Genomic DNA, 23,573 nt, shown 5'->3' with positions numbered 1-23,573 from the left:
CTCATCATACGTATGCACAGTTAATTCCTGCTATGGCAAAGGTATTCAGAACCATATAGCTCTAGATTTCAAATAATCTGAGTTAACTGAAGTTCTGAGATATTCTGAAATTTGGGGATTGCTAATATATAAGATTATAAAACAAATGTAAACTCACCCTTCTAATCTTACATCCGGCAGACTTCTGTTAAGGGCAATCAAATCGCTGGCCATAAGGTTAAACTGATTGATTTTAAACAGTTCTTTCATTTTCTCCTGGTCATCTTTAGGAATCAGCACAGCCTTTCCCATTTCTCCTGGCCCTTCTTGGTTTCTTGAAATAACAGCTGTAAGACACACACAGGTACACATATACATACAAACATACAGATAATGAACTGAAAATATAAACTCATGTGTTGGATTAGATTCTAAAGGGTATCACTTATAAACTGGCTTAATGATACAATCATCAAATCTCTATTGCCACTTACAAACCATGCACTACACTAAAGAAACAACTTATTTTAATTCATTAACTCAATGCTGCATGTTGTTCTTCAAGTCTATCACATATATATGATCTGACTAATCATTAAGACTTAATAATTAAGCAACACAAAACACCAAAACTTAAAACTTCTCTTTCATGTTTTTTAATACACTTATTAGAGAGGGATGAAGTTGAGCTCTGGGCAGACTAAGTTGTGCAAAATGATAAAAGAGAAATTTAAAAAATTTGCCAAGATTAATTTATTTTCACATCCACTTAAATATTTTGGTATTTCAAATATCTACTGCCATTATATCTTTATAAAAGCAAGTAAGGTTGGCAATGCTTTATCCCCATCAGAATTTGATTTCTTTGTCAAATCATTTTCAAATAAGTAAAAAGAACTTTCATAGCAGTGACATGTAATTTTAAATGTCAAGTTGGATTTGGAGGCTATGTGTTCCATAACTGGAATTTCAGAGCAATATTCTGGGCTTGACTGTTTTTATTAAGAACACTCAGGATTCTATACAAGCTAATGTTCTTGCCATTTCCTCCAAGTTATCACCACACAAATGTCCCTTCTAGCAATAAAATACATGGTTCAATGTGTGTGTGTGTGTGTAGGCACATGCATGCATGCATATGTCTGTATGTATGCTAACATATAGTAATAAGCCAAGGTTCCAGTTAATCCTAATGTACCCTTAACTTACTTCTCATAATGATATTAAATTAGGTTACCATGAAAGAAACTGGTAGTTCTGGTCTTGACTCTTCCAACATTTTGCTGTATTATAGCACCTAACACATTAATCTTACTGAGTTTAATTTCCATATACTTTAAAGGGCAAATATTTGGACCCAGATTACTTTAAAATGTATTTAAAAAATTAAAGAATATTAAAAAACTAAAACTAGAAATACCATATGATCCAGCAATTCCACTCCTGGCTATATATCCAGAAAAAACTAAAACAATAATTTGAAAAGATACATGCACTGTACCTCAATGTTCATTGCAGCACTGTGTATAAGAGCTAAGACATGGAAGCAACCCAAGTGCCCATCAACAGATGACTGGATTAAGAAGATGTGGCAAGCATATATATATATATATATACACACATATATATATGTGTATATATATATGTATATATATGTGTATATATGTATATAGGTATATATATAGAATATTACTCAGCCATAAAAAAGAATGAAATATTGCCATTTGCAGCAATGTGGATAGACCTAGAGAATAGTATGCTTAGTGAAATAGGACCGACAGAAAAAGATGAATACTATATGATATTACTCATATGTGGGATATAAAAAATAATACAAATGAATGTACATACTAAACAGAAACAGACTCATAGACATAGTAAACAAATTTAGGGTTACCAAAGGGGAAAGGGAGGGGGAGAGAGACAAATTAGGGGTATGAGATTAACAAATACAAACTACTATGTATAAAATAGATAAGCAACAAGGATTTACTGTAGAGCACAGGGAATTATACCCAATATCTTGTAATAACCTAAAATGGAATATCATCTGCAAAAAAAAAAAAAATTGAATCACTATGCTGGATACCTGAAACTAACACAATTTTGTAAGTCAACTATACTTCAATACAAAATTAGAGGATAAAAAGCATGTGAAAATAATCTATAAGTTACAGCATTTCATGGAATATAAATTCTAATATAATATAAGAATATGATCAAAACTAGGGTAGAACACAATAAGGAGACTTTCCTCTGATTTGACCATAGTTATAAAACATTGAGACTGATATTACTAGTACTAATATACAATGCGTCTTCCAGTAGATTATTTTCTGTGAAAGGTTATTCTGACTTTGGAATGGTAGGAGTCAAACTATAAAAGAGATTTAGGCATCTCTGGGGAACTTCAGATACAGGTATCGTGAAGGTAATTAGCCTGTAAATCCTCTTATACGTAGAAAAATGGTAAGAACCGGGAAATTTTTAAATGAAAAAGATGTATGTATTCGACCTAAAACTATTTAAAAAGTTATCTTAAAGCTTATGAAGACTCTCATTCACTTTAAGAAGCAAAAATAGAAATGATGGCAGGAATTTTATGAAAAAGCATGTTTTGCTCAATTTATGAATTAGAATTCTAACAGTAATATGTTCCCTCAGGAGTTAGTAAGCCTATTGTCCCTGAAATCAGATGGAGTTGTTGGCGTTGGCTTTGGGTGAATTTGTGCTGTTGGTGAGACGCTGGACTTAGATAGGGCTTAAAGTACTTTTCATTTCTCGGATTTCTTTAAGTTTTGATTCCATAGAAACTGTTAAAAAGAATTTTTATAGTTTCCATAGGAGTCCTTCTAATTCTGAAGTAAAGGACATAATCAGGCTATATAATACTACCCACTGACCATAGATATTTTATGTATGTGTCTGTATCTATATCTATCTAGAAGGAAATAGATTCTCAATCTAGATTGGTAGAGATAGATAGATAGACAGGTAGATAATAGATATTTTACATATTCTGGTCTGTAACCTTAATGTCAGAAAATATAGGACTAATTTTTTTCTGGGAAAAAGAATTTTTGATTTTTGATACATTAAAGAGAGCTTAAAGAATTTGAGGTTAAAAAATTAGAATTTTTAGAAATTAAGAAAGCAATTCATTCACCATTTACAGTTCTTTAAAATGTCCTCTATAAATTCCAACAAAAACACATTACATTGCAGAGAAAGGTGCTAGCATCAATGCAATGCTACCAAGACTACGAAATAGATAGGAATGACTTTTATGCTATGTAGAAAAACCATGGGGCTCAACTCCATCATTGTAGAGAATGAAGATCAAGTTATAGCACATTGAAGTACTTGCTTTTTGTAATATATTCAAAGCTGTGACCATTTCCTTTGCTTAGCATTATGAAAATTATAGTTTTGTCAGTGGTAGAGTAAGTATATCATCTTGTAGTGTTATCAACAAAAATAAAATTGTCATAAACAGTATCCGTATACTTAGAACTAGTTTGCAAGCACATATAATCATTCTCCTTAATTATTCTCACTTCTTAGTGAAGAATAGATGACAACTTAATGTGTATCAGGTTAAATGTTTCCTCCCCAAAGTTAAATATATTTTTCTATAATAGCCTCTAATGAATGCATATTTGACATTTTACAAAATGTTTTTTCTTATTCATGAGCAGACCTATTGGTATTTTTCACCTTGCTCAAGGAAAAAATGCTAAGTGATTATAACGTGGAACCAGCCTTTTTCTTTTTCTGGCTCTTACCTGGCAGAATACATATTGCTAGAAGAAGCAGTTTTTTTTTTGTTGTTGTTCAAATAATATAAATAGGAAATAGAAAAGATTGTGCAGTTTAGTATGTAGTTTATCTCTGATCTCCAGTACCTTTAAATAGCAACTTTTATTTTTTTTCTCACCTGTTTATTTCTCACCTCTACATAGTTTAAAGAAAAAAAAAAAATCCACCCACACACCTACAAGATACCATGCTCCTCCACGGCCAAAGTAAAAAAACAGAAAGAAAAGTCATTGAAGTTTTGGTGTTACTTTTCCACTCTTAATAGGCAAATATAATGGAGAAGGCAACTAAATCTACATTATACCTTGACTATTGATTTAAATATGGATGGAAATGTCCCAATTCCAAATCTGGTTTAGACTGTAAAAATAAATTAATATACTATGCTGGAAGGTATTTTCTTCCTAATAATATGGTTAAATAATTAAAAATGATAGATAATTTGACTCAATATGACATTATAAAACTTGTTGAAATATAAAAGCAGAATCATTATATATGTGTACATATATATAACATATATCTTTCATTTTCTTTAACATAGTGCATACCGTATAGATTAAATGAGATTTATTTTTATCACAGAATTCCCATTGATAAAATGATGGCCACCAAAATATAAATAAACCAACTGATCAGTCTACCAAAACGAATACTACATATTAATTGCATTATTGGCTTATGTACATTATGAACACTTTTTCAGTTGCAGAAATATCCCATTAACAATAAGCACTGTCTATTTGATAAAAGAGAGATAAGACAGTTTATATTTAAAAACAAACTTGAGTAAAATAAAATTTAGGTCATTTTAAAGTAGTGATTTTATTATGTTAAAGAACACAATAATATATGATGCATATTGGTAAAAGCATGACATTGGACCAAAATCTAAATGTTATCCCATCTGCCATACTTTCCAAAAAATTACCTCATATTATATTTCTATCCTCAGATCTACTCAGTTGTTAATTTCTGTATATTTGTCTTTAAAATCTTTCTTTTCAATGATACTGCAGCTCTTCTCTAATTTTCATCTCTTCCAAATCGTCAATTGAAATAAATTTAAAACCTTGACTTTTAATCTCTCTCATCTTTGAATATTCATACTTCATGGCTAATAAATCAGTTTCCCTAAGACAATGCTGTTTGTCTTGTCAATCATAAACAAGTCTGCAGTGGAGTCAGAAGATGAGGAAATCACACTAGCCCTTGGATCACCATCCCACCATCCAAACCATTTTGCCTTCCACTCAGTGTTCCGTGGGCCATGCTCTTTTGCAAATCTACAGACCCTGAGTTTATAAAGAATAATTCTTGTTAAAGTAAAGGAACTCAGTATATCTTTACTTTGGCCCATTTCTATTAGAAACAATGATAGACTTCAAATATCAATATTATAATACAGAGCTTAATATATATATATATATATATATATCAAACAAAATTCATTCTATTTTATGTGGGAATAAACGGCAATTCATTTACTACACTTTTAAAAAAACTATGCATTTTTATAAATCTGATACATCTGTCAATAATACTTTTTTAAAAATTTTAACATGGCCATATGTGGTGTTCTGGTTTCTGCCCATTACATTTCAGTAACTAGATTTTTATGCAGCAAGAATGTTGCAAATAGCAAGCTCCAATGGGATCAAGTCCAGCAGATATTAGCTACTATTTCCCAGTAGGGTGGCACCCCTTTTTAGATATTAATAAGGCAGCATTTTCCACCAGCTAAGTGAGAGATCATTCACAGGACCAAGGGAACACTAATTTCCAAAACTGTCTTTTACTTATTTTTTAAATCAAAACTATATTCTTAAAAAAAAAATACATATATATATATTCTTTTTATTATATATAAAAATAATACATGCTCATTTAAAAGAAAGAATAAAGAAAGAGAGAAAAGGGGAGGAAGGAAGGGAGAAAGAAAGAGAGAGAGAGATAGGTAGGTAGCCACGATGAAAAAAAAGTGAAAAATCAGTTAAACTTCTGCTTGAATGGTCAACTTTAATTTATTCAGAAACATACTTATGTATTTAAAATATGACCATTCATGCATGCTGAATTTTATCACTTCATTTATCATTATCATACATACTTGTTTTTATCGTTTAAAAAGCAATTGTGAAAATCTACCCAAATAAATATGTGAATCCATACCTACCCTATAATGGCTGCAAAATATAGCATAACATGGATCTACCATGATTTATTTAACTAATTCTTTGCCTTTGAACATTTATATTGTTTCCATAATCTCTATTATAAATGATGATTCAATTAATTTTCTTCCTTAGTCTACATCTTTAAAAATTTGTTTAAGAATTTGTTTTGAAAATATGGTAGAAATTTAATGAGGAAATTACAGATTAACCATGCTATAATATAATTATTGTTTATCTCATCTTTTTTGACTTTTCCTTCTGATATTCCTCTGGCTAGGAATTTCCTCCTATGTCTGATGACTGAAATAATCTCTGTTCACCAATTTCAACTTTCAGATAAGGTAAACACTCTCTCTTCTCTGTTTTTATAGCTCTTTTACTTTATTCCATTATGCCTTTTATAATACTCCATTACCACTATCTGTTTACATGTAATGGCAGAGAGTCTACCTAGTGAACTGTCCCATTTTACTTCCTCCTGGATACACAGATATACAACATTCCTCAGCCTCCCCTACATTTAAGTGTGGTTTTGTAACTGAGGATAGAAATGCTATGGGCCTGGCCAATAATAATTTCCCATGTGCAATTCTCCATGCTCTTTCCTTGGCTATAGCAACTTTGGAAGCCATGTGTTGAAAACGGCAGAGCCATCACAAGGAGGCGGTAACATAGATGCCTGAATCACCACTTGGAGGACAGCCACTAGCTGATCAGGTATGCCCACTGCATAATTTATATGAGAGCAAAAACACTTTATTTTGCTAAACCACTGGGACTGCAGACCTATCTGTTATACCTGGTAGTGTTATTTTTATTAGAGCACTTTGTTCTTTCCCCTTTGGTCTTTGAAGACTCACCAATGTATTCTGCCTCAACTTTGACTCAGCTCAGTGCCTGACACCATTCATTCAATCAGTGAATAAGTTCAAAAAAGTAGAAGGAAACTTTGAGACAATCTAGTTCTATCGAGAGACTGATGAACAGAGCAATTAAAGTAGAGGTTTTTCCCACCTCAGATGTATAAAATGATCCATGTGGTATTTAAAAAAAAGTAAAATCTCTGCTTCATACCTATTTTTTTATATTAAAAATTAGTCCTCACTAGTATTTAATATTTAGGTTGAGAATAATATATGTATGCATAATAAATAAATTTAGATACATTAATACAAGCTGAAAAATTTCTACAGATAGTGGCACACAATTAAAATGTGTGAAGACTATGGCCATAAGAGGTTTTAATTAGATCACAAATCAGACCCTAAGCAGATAGTTAAAGAAATCATGTAAATAAAGTGGAGTATGCAAGTAATCTATTTCAGACCCCAATGGTAATTTTTAATAAAAACAGTAGTTTGTGTAACTATTACAAATGGTTCTCAATAATAACTCAATACAAAGTATGGCTGCTTAAATAATGGCAGCTTTTAGCCTTACAATAATGGACTTTCCTTTCTTGTCTATAATTTCTTCTTTTGTAAAATATTTAAATAACTTCACAGTGTTATATAAATGGAAGTTATATGCCAATGCATATATGTACTGCATTAGATGCCTGTATCACACATTCCTATAATATTCTATAAAAGAAAATGAAACATAGCTTATAAATTATGACTCAGAAGACTTTTATAAAAATATATTCTAAGGAAATATGGATATGTCCCAAATTTTACTGGCATAGATAATTAAAGTAATATTATATGTTTTTACATGCAAGAAAAAAATAAATGTATATTTTCTCCCTCTCCATATAGATATTATTTACTACATATATATTATACTAAATACTACATATACTACATTTTAAATACAATATAAATTACGTTATATCCACATACAGAAAACATAAAGTAATTAAAATTATGCTATAGAAAAATATTTAATTATGTAGATGTTCATATTATACTTAAGTGAAAAAAGAGGTCATGAAACAATACTAAAAAATACGCCCATTTCTATGAAAAAAATTTATATGATGTATAAACATCTGTCACCAATAGAGACTTGCAGTGGTTCCTTAGATTAGAAGAACTTTTACATTCTTTCTTTAGCATCATCTGTATTGTTTAAATCAGTTCAACTGTACTTAATAAGGGGATTTCAGCTGCATATTAACCAAAACTCTGGTTTCAGTGATGATGGATATAACATGGCTTTTACGGTGATAGATACAGAAGGTGAAGTTAGTGGATGTTGGGGGAATGAAAAAGAAGGCATCAGTGTTGAGTGGAGTTCCTGAAAGAAGGAAAGCTACTTAATGTATCTAAGATGACGAGCAGGTAGAAGAGTATCATAAAGAATTATGGTTTGTTTTAGCAGGAAAGTTCTCACAGGAGCTTCACTATAATTTACAGATAAGGAAATTATAGGAGCTTCACTATAATTTACAGATAAGGAAAACTATTTGAGTAAGGACAGATAGCAAAGTTCTTGGTTCCTCTTTTAGGAAAAAGCAAATTTCTTCATTAGTATAAAATGTTTTCACTCTCCTTTCACAATCGTCCTTACAAAACCATCTACATGTCTATTAAAGCCAGTGCTATTCTTCTGTATATTAAGAGGTTGTTTGGCACCTGTTACAGTCATAAATATTTCCTGGAAACAACGGACCCAACTTTTAAAATATTCACTAAGGTAATATAATAATGCTGAAACATGAAATTATTTTCTTCTGCATTAAGAATGAGATTCCTCATTAAAAGTATTGAAAAGGTCCTCAGCTTGCAATGGCTCTAGTAATAACCTTAGTCTCAGCTTTAAATAGGAAATCTCCCCATCCCCCAACTTCTGCCTACACTGCCAAAAAAAATAAAAAATTTTTTTTTTGGAAACAGAACACGAATTTTGGCTTCAAGATGCATTGGGAAGCCCTTTGTAAGGAGACATTGCAGTTGGACAATGGCCATTTTAAAGAAGCCCCTTACATAACCCAACACTACAAATTATTCCTAAAATACACAATAATAAACTCTCAGCATTTGATATATCATCACACATATGATTCACCAAGTTCGCAAAAATATACCCACTTTGGCCAAAAAAAAAAAAAAGAAAAGCACTGCATTCATTGACTGTACATCTAATTGAGGTAGTAGATACGTATTTTTTAAATGATTTCTGAATGTAACATTTTACTTATTATGAAACTGCATAAGATGTCCGATAAAGCTCGAAATTTATTAGCTACTATTAGTCACAGAAAATGTGAAGCAAATATTACTCAGGAGGTTCTTATGATTCCACGTGTCAGAAGTAAAAAAAAAAAAAAAAAAAAAATCCTTCACAAAGGTCTGCAATTAAAAATTATAATACTGTGAGCAGAAAAATGGTTCATCTCAAATACCCTAAAGTATTTTAAGCCATAAAATTAAATTTACTGCTGGATTGTGCTTTTTTGATGGCAGTTGTGCTGAATGTCTATTTGGTCCACTAGGTCTCCCTCTGCAACATCTCCAGCCTGCTGTTTCAAGGGTTGCTGACCTCTATTTCACATCATCCAGGTTCCCCTGTCCTTTGACTTCTGGTTGGGAAGGCACTGACAGATATTAGGGGATAGGAGATGAAAGAGGTTGAGGTATTTATTTCCCTGGTTCCTTCTCTGTGGGGTTGCTGACGGTTGGTTCTCTCACTCACAACTATAATTTATTTCATGGGGAGTGCCCTATGACCAGTTAATGAAGGAAGAAACAGTGCAAGGCTGGATTAACTAAGAATCTACTAGTCCTTGTTAAAAGCTGCTACTTTACAGCTCTACTCAGGGGTGGTCCTGAAAGTCAGTGGGTGAAAGGAAATCCTCCCATCATGCAGAAAGTCAGAGAGGAAATTTGGCTGAATACTGTGTGACAGGAGAGATGGCTTGAGTTAGGGATCTACACTCATCCATGAGCAGTGGCTAACAGGTTGGACAACTGATAGGGGACTTAAAACACCAAGACTGGAAAATCAATGGCAAAGAGGTCTGATGGAGGAGTATATGAGTGGTCCCCTTGAAATGGGCACAAAAGATGGAGATTCAGGTCACATGTAATCTCCTAGAGAGGGCTTCCATGGTAGAGGAGCCTCTCAATAATCACATGGACAAAATTATCCTTCCTGTAGCTGTCATTCTTTTTTTTTTTTTTCAATTAATCCAGTGCTTACTCAATGGGAGAAGTACTAATAGGCCAGGATGGCACAAATGCACACTATGCACTGATTTGACAACATGAACTTCTCACCACAGTTGACATGGTTATGGCCACCCGACTTGCCAATAGTAAAAGACAACACACAGCCAATCATACGGCACCATTCTTGACCAACTTGTATGAGGTCAACTCTATTGGACCCCTTTCATCATTGTGGAAAAAAAAAAAAAAAACAAGTCTTCTTAAAGGGAGAAACAGATATCTGGGATCTGTCTTCTCTGGCCACAGTTCTGTCAGCACCACCATTTGTAGACTTACAAAATCTTTACTTTACTTGGGTTTTGACATAGTCTTACCACAGACCAGGGGAAATAATTTATGAGGGGAAAAAGAAAATGACCACAGGCTCACCAAAAGAAAAAAATCTCAAGCCCTCAACATCTAGAAGCAATTGACTTGATAGAATGGAATAATGTGTTAGACTACTATAGAAACTTTGGGGAGAAAAATCTAGTGGATTGGGGGTGCCATCCCACAGGATGTTATGTACCTTAAAGCACTATCCAATGCATAATGTCATATCTCCTAAGACAGAATGCACAGGTCCAGGAACCAAGGGCGGATGTGAGAGTGGCCTCTATCAGCTAAGTCACTGAAGGAAAATTTCTATGTCTACAACCTAGCCTTTATGGGGAGAAGGGTACTAGTTTCCATGGGAAAAAATGCTTCCACTAGAGAACACAATCAAGGATCTGTAAAATTGGAAATTGAATCTGTCCTCTGGCCATTATGAACTCCTTAAGCTGTCTAACCTTCTCTACAGAGAAAGGGACAACAATAGTGCTTGAGGTGATTGATATTATTTGCCAGTAGGAAATTAGATTGCTGCCACATAATGGGGGCAAGGAGAACTATTTCTGAACCTAGAGGTTTCTCTGGAGTGTCTTATTTATGTGATATGCTGGGTAATAGAATAATGAGGCAACACAATAAAGGTAGACCAATCAGGCTTGTAACACAGGATCATACCACCAGTAACTAGTCTGATCACACCATACAGACTAGTTACTGACACAGCTTAGGATACACGTAGAATAATTGTAGCTAAAAGAATGTATAATTATCATCTAAGACCTCATGAGCAGCTACATGTCATAAGACTATAGAAGCTATATTTTATGTTAAGAATTTTTTTCCTTCCTTTTTTTTTTCTAGATTACCTTATACAAAGAGCACTGAGGTTTACTAACATTTTAGATTTTGTTTGGGAATATGATAAACTGCTATCAATTCATAAGAATATGGTAGTTAATATGATTCACATATCCCTTATACTAGGGACACATACTTTTTACCTGGAAAAGAGCATATGCTGGAAAAAAAAAAAAAAAAAGGAATGGAATGCAGAAACTTTTCCATTTGTTCCTCCAGATCCACGCTCCACTGTTAACCTTTCTCAAACTATGCCCCAGGAGGTTGACTTTTTTTTTATTTTATAAATTTATTTATTTATTTGCTTTTATTTTGGGTTGTGTTGGTTCTTCGTTGCTGCGAACGGGCTTTCTCTAGTTGTGGTGAGCGGGGGCTACTCTATGTTGTGGTGCATGGGCTTCTCGTTGTTGTGGCTTCTCTCATTGCAGAGCATGGGCTCTTGAGCACAGGCTCAGTAGTTGTGGCACACGGGCTTAGTTGCTCCGCGGCACGTGGGATCTTCCTGGGCCAGGGATCGAACCCGTGTCCCCTGCATTGGCGGGCAGATTCTTAACCACTGTGCCACCAGGGAAGCCCTAGGCTAACTTTTATACACTGTCATCTCTGGCTTCAGATTGGATTTGGCCAATGAGACTAACCAGTAAGAAGTTGGACAGTAAGACAAAATAAAATCAAGACATTTACTCCCTTGGGTCTTTCTTATGTAGTAGCCACAAACTGCCTATGTCCTCAAACTACAGGCCATAGTCTCTCAGGTAGCCCTCTCCATAGAGGTATTTTTTACGAGTTCATATAATTGCTTCCTCCCCTCCCACTTAAAGTCCAGGAGTGGTAATGATTTAACCCCTGATTACTAGCGCCAGTGTACAACCATCTTTTGTTGCATTCTCTAAACTCTGTTGATTCTTTTGTAAACAGCCTTGTAATTATACTCTCCTTGGCTACTTGCTTGAAAGTGCCATCTGTTTCCTGCTTATAAAAGTTTAAAAAGGTATGTGGGAGCTGTAGTGGATTCCCCACTTACATGACAAAGTTTATGGTTTGACCAGTTTAACTAGCACTTAACCCATCACTTTCTCTGGATTGAATTATACTTTAACTCTCTAATATACTTTCCTAACGGTCTTCAACATTTTCTTTTGCAGCCATGCTCTCTAATCAATTAAAAACTGTACGAGCATGTATTCATAATAATTCATGTTTTTTGTTGATGATGAATATAGGTATCGCAGCAAACCAAAAATAAAAAATTAGAGGTAAGGTAAAAAACAAAGAAAAATTGTAATATTTTCTTTTTCCACCCCAATGAAGTAACATGGGGTGCCTATAGCACATTTTGCAAATTACTGTAAATACAATGATGATAACGCGCATTTCTTCTTGTCTCAAGACATTTTGCTGTCAAAAGATGTTGTCTGGGGCTTCCCTGGTGGCGCAGTGGTTGAGAATCTGCCTGCTAATGCAGGGGACACGGGTTCGAGCCCTGGTCTGGGAAGATCCCACATGCCACGGAGTGGCTGGGCCCGTGAGCCACAACTGCTGAGCCTGCGCGTCTGGAGCCTGTGCCCCGCAACGGGAGGGGCCGCGATAGTGAAAGGCCCGCGCACCGCGATGAAGAGCGGTCCCCGCACCGCGATGAAGAGTGGCCCCCGCTTGCCGCAACTGGAGAAAGCCCTCGCACGAACCGAAGACCCAACACAGCCAAAAATAAATAAATAAATAAATAAATAAATAAATAAATAAATAAATAAATAAATAAAGTAGCTATAAAAAAAAAACGCAGCTTTAAAAAAAAAAAAAGATGTTGTCTGTTTGTTGTCATCGTTGGTTGATTGTTATGTAGGTACTACTTCATTTTGGTACTCACCTCTTGATGCTAGGCATAGGGCTGACCTTCTTACTGATTATTCTTAACGGTACAATATCAAGAAAAAAATAAAATTACTGGATAGGATTTCTTAGGGCAAATATATGGATTAAGTTCAAATGGTAGACACGTTCTGCTGCCTTTACTGATAATCACATTGTCACATTTCATGGCATAAGGTGTGTTAAGGTGTTGTATATATGTATATATTCTGATGTGGAATGGTGAGTGGGGTTGGTGGGGAGGACAAAAACTGAAAAAGGAAGATTAGAATGGTGAGGCACATAGCATGAAACCATGAAAGTAAATTTTCTTGTTTCATTTAAAGTATTAATCACAATATATTCCTTGAAGTAGGAAATACTGCCAGTTTCTATGATGCTAAAAACATCATGGGGCTAATTGAAGGTTTGTAAGGTTTGCATTTCAGAATTATCAGATGTAACCCTCACAGGAAGCTTGCATTTTTCATCAGTAAATTCCGAAAAATGAAATTGCATCAATTCTTCAATTTAGCTGTCGAGTAATGGACTCAGATTTCCTATTACCTAAATGGTGACTTGATTTTTAAATCAGATCTTTTTCAGAAGCTCCAGCAATAATTTCAGGCCATCAGAACAAACTGATGTAAATTTGCTGCAAGAGGCATCATGATGTGAAATGTAACATTTTGATAATTATTTTTCATGAGACAATTTCTGGTAGAAGGAAAAAAAAGTCCAATGTTCTACCCAAACTAAAAGCTAACCTCAGTGATCACATAGCTAATCATTACCTGCCTCCTGCCGCTACCCCTTATATGTTTTGGGCATTCACACATTTTATTGGCCATCTGTATAAACCAGCTGCTGATCTTTGCATTTATTCACAGTTATTATAAATCTTATTACTTAGCATTACTTTATACTAAGTTGTGAGTTTTCCATTGCCTCCAGGCATTTTGTTAGTTAATAATAATAAAAATAACCAAAATACTAATAATATGCTATAATAAAGGGTGACTATTTAATAGTCAATAGAATTAAATTGAATGTGCTGGCTGAATAATGCAAATATGTCAGTCATTAAAATTTCAGAAATCCATCATATACTACCTTTGTCCTTTTTTAAGTGTTCAAATATTCCAGGAACTCACCATTCAAAATACACAAGGCCTAAATCAAAATTCATTTAATAAGCATTTACTGTCTGTGCCAAAGAAGTATGATAATTTTAAAATTTAAATGCTGTTATAAAAATCAACACAATGCTCAACCACCAGCAAGGTACATATTTAAGTGAACACACTCTTCCTTAAAACTCATCAGATCTATATGAAATACTGTCAAATATACCCTGGCTTTTATTATCTAAACCATTTTTATTAAAGGAAATTTTGGTTACTTCGTAAGGTCAAGGGCAAATTGTGGGTGCTTACTCACCTAGACAAGCTACAGATTAAATTAGTGACCCAATAAAAAACAACAGACGGTGCTCTGAGCCTGAGGAGAAACAATGACCCCTTTCTTCTTCTTTCTCTATAGTTTACTCTTAAAATCCTTAACATTCTACCTGACTATATATAATATGTATATCATATATATGTATGCATATACACACATATATGTTTATATTTGTGCAAAAATATATATGTATACCCACATACATACATACACAGATTTTGGGGGATGGTAATGTTTTAAAATATCTTTACCGATACTACTTGTTTCTTTCGTATTTAATAATTTCATTGTCACCTTTTCATAACTACCTATAGAAGTGTTTAATTTTCATTACATACACATTGCTAGTTTAATCCTCCACTACATAAAACCTATTGAGGTTAACATTTATTTATGGAGATTTTGCCCTAGGACTTGAGTTTCAAGGTAACTATGAATCTTTTGAGTAATTTTTCCCATGAAATTATTTTAACCTGAAGGAAAAGCAGTTTACTCTGGCATAGCTGCCTTCCAACGTTTGTAATAGATCCAGTTTTCTGTAGAAATAAGTCATAGCAGTCACTTTAGGAAACAACTTTAAAATTTGTTTGCATTAGTAGTTAATGTCATCCAATAGGTAATTCCATTGCAATTTATGGTTAATAGCTCTTTATTCATGCTACTGGGAAGGAGCAGCTAATTTCATATGTATCATTATAATGTTTTATTTTCAGTTATTTTATATTTATTCCTCTGTATGAATAAACTGATTTGAATTATTACCTTTCTTATTTTTTATTTCAAAGAGGTAAAAATACTCCAGTGATTTCAAAATGAGGTTGTTTTGCTTCCTTTTTTTGAAGTGCAGCTATGAGTTTTTTAATAAGTGGATTTTAAGATTGTTTATTGACCATATTTTAGTTCCTTGTCCATTGTGGCACAGCAAAAAAAAATTTCACTATCCTTTAGATATTGTTTCCTTCCAGCTCTGTTTCTTCATTCTGACTTCTTTTTTCCTATGTACTCTGCTAATTCATACAGTCTCAAATGGGAGACCAATTGGATGAAAAGACTTAATCTGGATAGGTTATATGCATCACGTTTTGCCATACTGACTTGTATTCATCAAAACCCAGACACCTACATAGCTTATAAAATTATAGACTCACAATATCTCAAGATTGGAAATTTAGGTGTTTTGTCTGAATGCACAAAAGTGTTTTCAACAGAGAATTGTTTAGAGCCAGTTTACCTCAGTTACCTGAGATACAAAACAGAGTTTAGCTTGCAAATGTTTTGCAAATTTATCTCTATGATCTTAACAATAAAAAGTGTCTCAGGAAAAATAGATTCATGGGAAAATAAAGCAGGTAAACTAATGCAGCAAAGTTCCTTTACATACTGAGTATCACATCCAAATAAGCAGAATCATGTGATAGTAGCAACTTGTTATTGCCTTGCATTAACTGACATAACATGTTCACTCACTGAAAACTACTTAGGGATCCCCAGCTTGAGATGGTAAAGATGGTACGATATCTCCCTTGTAAGAAAGAATATGGGATCATTATGTGAAAGCATTCTGCTCTTGCTAAAAGATGTTCCCATAAATTTAAAGCAAGCTTAAGAGGAGGTGCAAGGCAGAAGTTATAATTATTTAACTGTAATTATTTAGGTAATCTTCATTTTAAACTATGCAGATTAGAAGAAAGCAAGCAGGGAAGACAGAACCAAACTTTGTCAAGTTTAACTGTGCAAGGTTCAGGATATATTTCCCCACAGAGTACAACTCAGAAATTCATAGATTAATAAAATTTTTTCTTCTTAGAGTTTTTCCTCTTCTTCCCATTTTTCTCATCTAATGTGAATTATTGTCACCCTCTCTTTGTCCTGTCAGATCCCAACAACTTATCAAGACATTTTGTAGCCTTTCTTCCTGCCTACAAATTATTCAGTTCATGCAGATTTCCTTTTTCAAGTGTGGGGTAGTATTTTTTTTTTATAAATTTATTTATTTCATTTATTTATTTTTGGTTGCACTGGGTCTTCATTGCTGTGCGCGGGCTTTCTCTAGTTGTGGCGAGTGGAGGCTGCTCTTTGTTGCAGCACGCGGGCTTCTCATTGCGGTGGCTTCTCTTGTTGCAGAGCACGGGCTCTAGGTGGGTGGGCTTCAGTAGTTGGGGCACGTGGGCTTCAGTAGTTGTGGCACGTGGGCTCAGTAGTTGTGGCTCAGGGGCTCTAGAGTGCAGGCTCAGTAGCTGTGGCACATAGACTTAGTTGCTCCGCGGCATGTGGGATCTTCCCGGACCAGGGCTCAAACACATGTCCCCTGCATTGGCGGGCAGATTCTTAACCACTGCACCACCAGGGAAGCCCCGTGTGTGGGGTAGTATTTCATTAAACAGTTTCAAGTTCTGTTTTTATGTATATTGCATGTTTAGTTATAATTGTTGAGATATAACTGAACACTTAACTCTTATAAGATATGATGGAACCATCTCCTCACATTCAATTCAATTTAATTCAACAAGCATTTATTGACTTCACTGTGCCAGGGCCTATTTGGGATGCTGGGCACGTGTCAGTAAACAATACAGAAAAAATTTCTACCCTAGTGTTTCTTACATCTTATACATTCCACAGTTCTGCTTCACCCACCAACAGTTTTCATTCTTCTATGATATCTTTCTTACCAGTACCACTAGAAAATTTTCGTTGGAAAGTTGTGTTACTGTCCAATATAAACAAGAACAAAACACGCAAAACTTAAGCTGTGTTCATGTGCTAGGCACTGTTGTTAGCAGAATACATTAACTCAGTCTGCATAACAAGTTTATGGAATGTGCACTAGTTATCACAATCCCAATTTTATGGAAGAGAAAACACAGAAATAGAGAAAACTTAATGTCAAAGCTTGCCCAGTTAATAAGTGAAGTCCTGATCAAAGCCAGGCAGCTTAACCTCAGAGTTTGCGCTATTTACCAGTAAACACACACACACACACACACACACACACACACACACACACACCCGTATCAGCCCAAAATCTCTCCAGAAAGGTTTTTACAGCATTCCTTTTAATGTGGTTTACTTTAATTATCTGTTTGATAGCAAAGCAATCCAAAACTCAATTCAGGATCTCTGATTTAGCTGAAAATATGCTGTATATTTAAAATCAATCTAAAGGCATCAAATTCTACTGAATAATTTTCAGAGCACAGTATTTTTCCTTTTTGTAATCAATTTAACTTAATCTCATGGTCACTGATTTAAAATGTCCCTCTTTAATACGGAACTGATATTCTTCATGTTAACTCAGAGAATTCACATCTGTTAAAAATAATTAAATTTTCCCTACAAGTGAGAGATATATTGTATTAAGAGAATAGTGTATATATTTTACTACTCCCTAATGCCATGACTTTTCTGCCTTGTGACAAAGCATAGGCAGTCTATACAACCAAATATTTCATCCTTACAAAATGATTCTAATAATTGTATAATTATTTCTGAAGGAAACATAAAGTCCCTTTAGATAGTAGCTTAATTTGCATATTGTTAATTTGACACAGACATATAATAAAACATAAAAGAGCAAACCTTAGTGAGTCAGAATAAGTTAATCAATTTAATACCTAATGACAAATGTACCTGGTTCTTACTCTAAATCCATTGTTCCAAGCCTGTGAGCATATTTCTCCTGGCTAGAAACCTGTGAATGCTGGATATCTCTTTCTTTTTTATCACATCTATATACTTATTAGATACAAATATAGTTTCCCTAACTTCCATATAAATGAGATTGCCCTCTTTTGGATGATTAAATATCTCCTGAGATAATGAAGTAGATTCTAGTTATATCCATCTTCAGGTAAAAAAGAGAAAAAAAAGAAAAGAAAACCCAGAAATGCCACTAGTTTTAAGGTTAATTCTTGGCCCTCATAGTTAAGGTATATTTTTCAAAACTAACTTTATCTAAATATTACTTAAACACAATAAAATACACTCATTTTGTGTACAGCTCAACAAATTATGACAAACGTATATATCTATTTAACCACCCCTCCAACCAAAACACAGAATATCCATCATTCCCAAAGTCCCCATGTGCCCTTCCAGTCAAGCCCACACAGATGCTCAAACTTGCTCCTATGTCTTCTGTCAATAGAGTTTAGATTTGTTTTTTATAGCATCTGTATAAATAAAATGATACAGTATGTAGTCTTTTGTGTCTGATCTCTTTCCCTCAGCATATTGTTAAGATGCGTCTGTAGAGATGACTACTGAGTGTATCAGTAGTCATCTCTCTTGAATAAACACCTAGGAATAAAATTGTTGGATTGTATGGTAAGAGTATTTTTAAATTTATAAGAAATTGCAAATCTTTCTCCAAATCACATTCCTGCCAGCAATGTGTGAGAGTTCCAGTTGTTCCACATCCTCACCCACTACTAGATGTTGTTATCATTTCTGATTTGGGCCTAAAAATGAGTATGCAGCTACATCTCATTGTAGCTTTTATTCTAAGAGTAAAATATATTTTATTTGATAGTTTGATATTGATTTATAAATTGTAAATATTTAGATAAGTAGTATGAGTGTCATATTTGTTGTCTTGAGCTCCATCTGGCAAACTTTTGGAGGTGAGCCTAGATTGAGGCATTGAGGTAGGGGCATCAATAAGGAAACAATTAGCTTCAACTCCCCTACACAGTTCTAGAGAGGACACTATAGAAATACATTTTATGTCCACATGACAAAAATTTCTTTCTCTAGATGGACATCATAAAAGCTGACTTATGCTTCTCTGTGTGTCAGTCACACATGATCCCATTTCCAATTTTTGCTGATCTCAGATATTTCAATAGATATCACCTCTATCTCTCGTGGTCCTTGTTTGTAAAAATAGATCTTTTGCGTGTAGAACACTATCAATATACTGATATTCATTTGCTTTTTTTCTGACACATTTCCTTTATGTAGATCCAACTTTCTGCTATGTTATTTTGCTTCTTTAAAAGAACTTCTTTCAAAATTTCTTACAGTACAGGTGTGCAAGCAATCAATTTCCTCAGTTTATGTTTAAGAAAATGTTTGTTTCACTTTCATTACTGAAGGATAATTTCATTAGATATAGAAGTCTACACTGGTAGTTTTTTTTTTCCCCCCCAACACTCTAATGATTTCACTCCATTCTCTTCTTGTTTGCATGGTTTCTGATAAGCAGTTTGTTATAATTCTTATCCCTTTGTAAGGTTTTCCCCCTTCACATTTTCTATTTGTCTTTGGTTTTCTGCAATTTTAATATGACCTGCCTAGGTGTGTGTTTTTGTTATTTATCCTATTAGGGTTCTCTGAGCTTGTGGGATCTGTGGTTCGAGGAAACTATTATTTCTTCAAATATCTTATCTGCTCGTTTTCCTTTTCTTCTCTTTCTGTTATTCCAATTACACAAATGTTACACTTTTTACTTGTTCTTATAGTCTTGGATTTTTAAAAAACTTTTCCAATGTTTTTTCTCTTTGCGTTTCAGTTTGAGTAACTTTTACTGCCCTATCTTCAAGTTTGTTCTTTCTTTCCTTGCTTATGTTAAGTCTGCCAGGAGCACACTGAATGCATTCTATATTTCTATTATGGTGTTTTTAATTTCTAATATTTCCTGTTAAATTTTTGTTATAGTTTCCATATCTCTGCTGACATTATCCAAGTGATGCTGCATGTTGTCTACCTTTCCCATTAGAGTGTGTAACATTATCATAATAATTTTAAATTCCATATCTGATACTTACAGCATCTGAACCATATCTGAGTCTGGTTCTGATGATGACTTTGTTGCTTCTCAATATATTTTATCTTGCCTTCTGGCACGCCTTAGAAATTTTTGTTGAAAGGCAAACTTGTAGAGGGTAATGAATACTGAAGTAAATAGGCCTTTACTGTGAGAATTTATGAGAATCTGGCCAAGAGTTGGGTTGTTTGATGTTTATTCTATCTATCCCATTAAAGTTTTTGTAATCAGATATATTAATATAATTTACATACTATAAAATTCATCCTTAAGATTAGTTTTGACAAATGTATATAGATATAATCACCACCAAAATCAAAATATACACTACTTCCAGACTTCAATTCGTTTCATTGTGCTAGGTTGCAGACAATCCACTTCTCACACTTCCAGCCCAATAGCCACTGTAACTGTTTTGTGTTCCTACAATTTTTACTATTCTAGAATTTCATATAAATCGAACTGCACACTATTCAGTTTTCTGTGTCTTTTTGTGTATCTGCCTCCTTTTACTTAGCATGATGTTTTTGATATTTAGCCATGTTCCTCTGTGCATTAATTTATTTTTTATTATTAAGTAGTACTTCTCAGTAAGTATGTATCAAAATTTGTTTAATTCATTCACTACTTTATGGACATTTGATCATTTCCAATTGTTAGATGTTAAAGATAAAGCAGTTTTAAACATTTGCACATGGGTATTTGTGTGGACATATCCTCCTGGTTAAATATTAAGGAATTGGATTGGTGGAGCCTATGGTAAGTACATGGTTAAATTTACAAGAAGCTATCAAACTGTTTTCCAAAGTGTATCTTTTTCCATCTTTACCAGCAATTAATAAGATTTCTAGTTGCTCTGCATTCTAGCCAGAACTTGATATTTTTAGTCTTTTGGCTTTAGCCACTCTAGTACATGTGTGTTCTTCTTTTGAATTTAACTTGAATTTCCCTAATGCTATGATGTTCAGCATCTGTTTATGTGCATACGTGCCATCAAATGATCTTCTTTGGTGAAGCGTCTGGTCAAATTTTTTGCCCATTTGTTTTACTTGGGTAGTCTGTCATCTCATTATAAAGTTATAGGGGTTCTTTATGCATTCTGGATAAAGTACATTATAAGATATGTGTTTTGCAAATGTTGTCTGCCACTTTGTGATTTTTTTTTTCCTTAACGGTATCTTTTGAAAAACAGAATTTTAAATTTTTACCAACTCCAATTTATCAATGTCTTTTTCCTTTATTATTTGCTCATTTGTGTCCTACCTGAGAAATTTTTAACTGCCCTAAGTCACTGGATTTTCTCCTACAATTCTTATAGTCATGCCTATTACATATAGCTGTATAATCCATTGAAAATGAATTTTTAATAGATAAGTGTTTAGTTTAAGGTTCAGTTTTCTGTTGTTGTTTTATATCTGCATGTGGATAGCCAATTGTTTTAGCACCACTTGTTGGAAAGACTGTCCTATCTCTTTTGAATCACCTTTCCAAGATTGTTTAAAATGACCAATAACTGTCTAAAGTAATAATAGTAATATGATACTGGTTGATGATAGCAGACAGATAAGAGTAGTGAATGAAAGAAATGTCATGAGGCATAGAATGGAGGTATTGGTAATACTGTTAAAAGTTACCTGTACTATAAATGTCTTAGAGTATAGGAAGACCAGCTATTGTAGTTAGGTTTTAACTTTCTATTAAAACACATATTTAAAACGGAAAAAAAAATTACCTGTACTATATGTGAAATGGTATAGCATCATTTGAAGATATACTTAGATTAGTTTAAAATATATATTGTATTGGAAAAGACGAAGTAAAACTGTCACTGTTTGCAGATGACATGATACTATACATAGAGAATCCTAAAAATGCCACCAGAAAACTACTAGAGCTAATCAATGAATTTGGTAAAGCTGCAGGATACAAAATTAATGCACAGAAATCTCTTGCATTCCTATACACTAATGATGAAAAATCTGAAAGAGAAATTAAGGAAACATTCCCATTTACCATTGCAACAAAAAGAATAAAATACCTAGGAATAGACCTACCTAGGGAGACAAAAGACCTGTATGCAGAAAACTATAAGACACTGATGAAAGAAATTAAAGATGATACAAACAGATGGAGAGATATACCAAGTTCTTGGATTGGAAGAATCAATATTGTGAAAATGACTATACTCCCCAAAGCAATCTACAGATTCAATGCAATCCCTATCAAATTACCAATGGCATTTTTTATGGAACTAGAACAAATCATCTTAAAATTTGTATGGAGACACAAAATACCCCAAATAGCCAAAGCAGTCTTGAGGGAAAAAAACGGAGCTGGAGAAATGAGACTCCCTGACTTCAGACTATACTACAAAACTACAGTAATCAAGACAATATGGTACTGGCACAAAAACAGAAACATAGATCAATGGAACAAGATAGAAAGCCCAGAGATAAACCCACGCACCTATGGTCAACTAATCTATGACAAAGGAGGCAAAGATATACAATGGAGAAAAGACAGTCTCTTCAATAAGTGGTGCTGGGAAAACTGGACAGCTACATGCAAAAGAATGAAATTAGAACTCTCCCTAACACCATACCCAAAAATAAACTCAAAATGGATTCGAGACCTAAATGTAAGACCGGACACTATAAAACTCTTAGAGGAAAACATAGGAAGAACACTCTTTGACATCAATCACAGCAAGATCTTTTTTGATCCACCTCCTAGAGTAATCGAAATAAAAACAAACAAATGGGACCTAATGAAACTTAAAAGCTTTTGCACAGCAAAGGAAACCATAAACAAGATGAAAAGACAACCCTCAGAATGGGAGAAAATATTTGCAAATGAATTAACGGACAAAAGATTAATTTCCAAAATATATAAACAGCACATGCAGCTCAATATTAAAGAAACAAACAACCCAACAATCCAAAAATGGGCAGAAGACCTAAATAGACATTTCTCCAAAGAAGACATACAGATCGCCAAAAAGCACATGAAAAGCTGCTCAACATCACTAATTATTAGAGAAATGCAAATTTTTAAAAGTATATATACAGTAAGAGAAAATAAAATAGAATCATATAAAACCACAATTATATTAAGAGAAGGCAGAAGTAGTAGAGAAAAAATGATGCAAGGCACAACTGTAATAAATAGAAAACAGTT

The 23,573-nt window shown here is 33.8% G+C and overlaps 1 protein-coding gene across 7 annotated transcripts in view; it reads right to left on the bottom strand.

The window, feature by feature from the left end:
* GALNT13 (polypeptide N-acetylgalactosaminyltransferase 13) overlaps nucleotides 1-23,573 on the bottom strand; it is a 550,270-nt gene that overhangs the window by 332,492 nt on the left and 194,205 nt on the right. For all 7 annotated transcript variants that reach the window (XM_059927894.1, XM_059927896.1, XM_059927892.1 and 4 more), the window contains one exon: nucleotides 158-326. In XM_059927894.1, coding sequence (XP_059783877.1) covers nucleotides 158-326 — 169 coding nt within the window. The remainder of the gene's footprint in view (nucleotides 1-157; nucleotides 327-23,573) is intronic.

Source organism: Balaenoptera ricei, chromosome 7 (genome assembly GCF_028023285.1).
Source record: "Balaenoptera ricei isolate mBalRic1 chromosome 7, mBalRic1.hap2, whole genome shotgun sequence".
In the NCBI taxonomy this organism is placed as follows: Eukaryota; Metazoa; Chordata; class Mammalia; order Artiodactyla; family Balaenopteridae; genus Balaenoptera; species Balaenoptera ricei.
The sequence above is the reverse complement of the archived record's forward strand: the minus strand, read 5'-3'. Positions and strand labels throughout refer to the sequence as shown.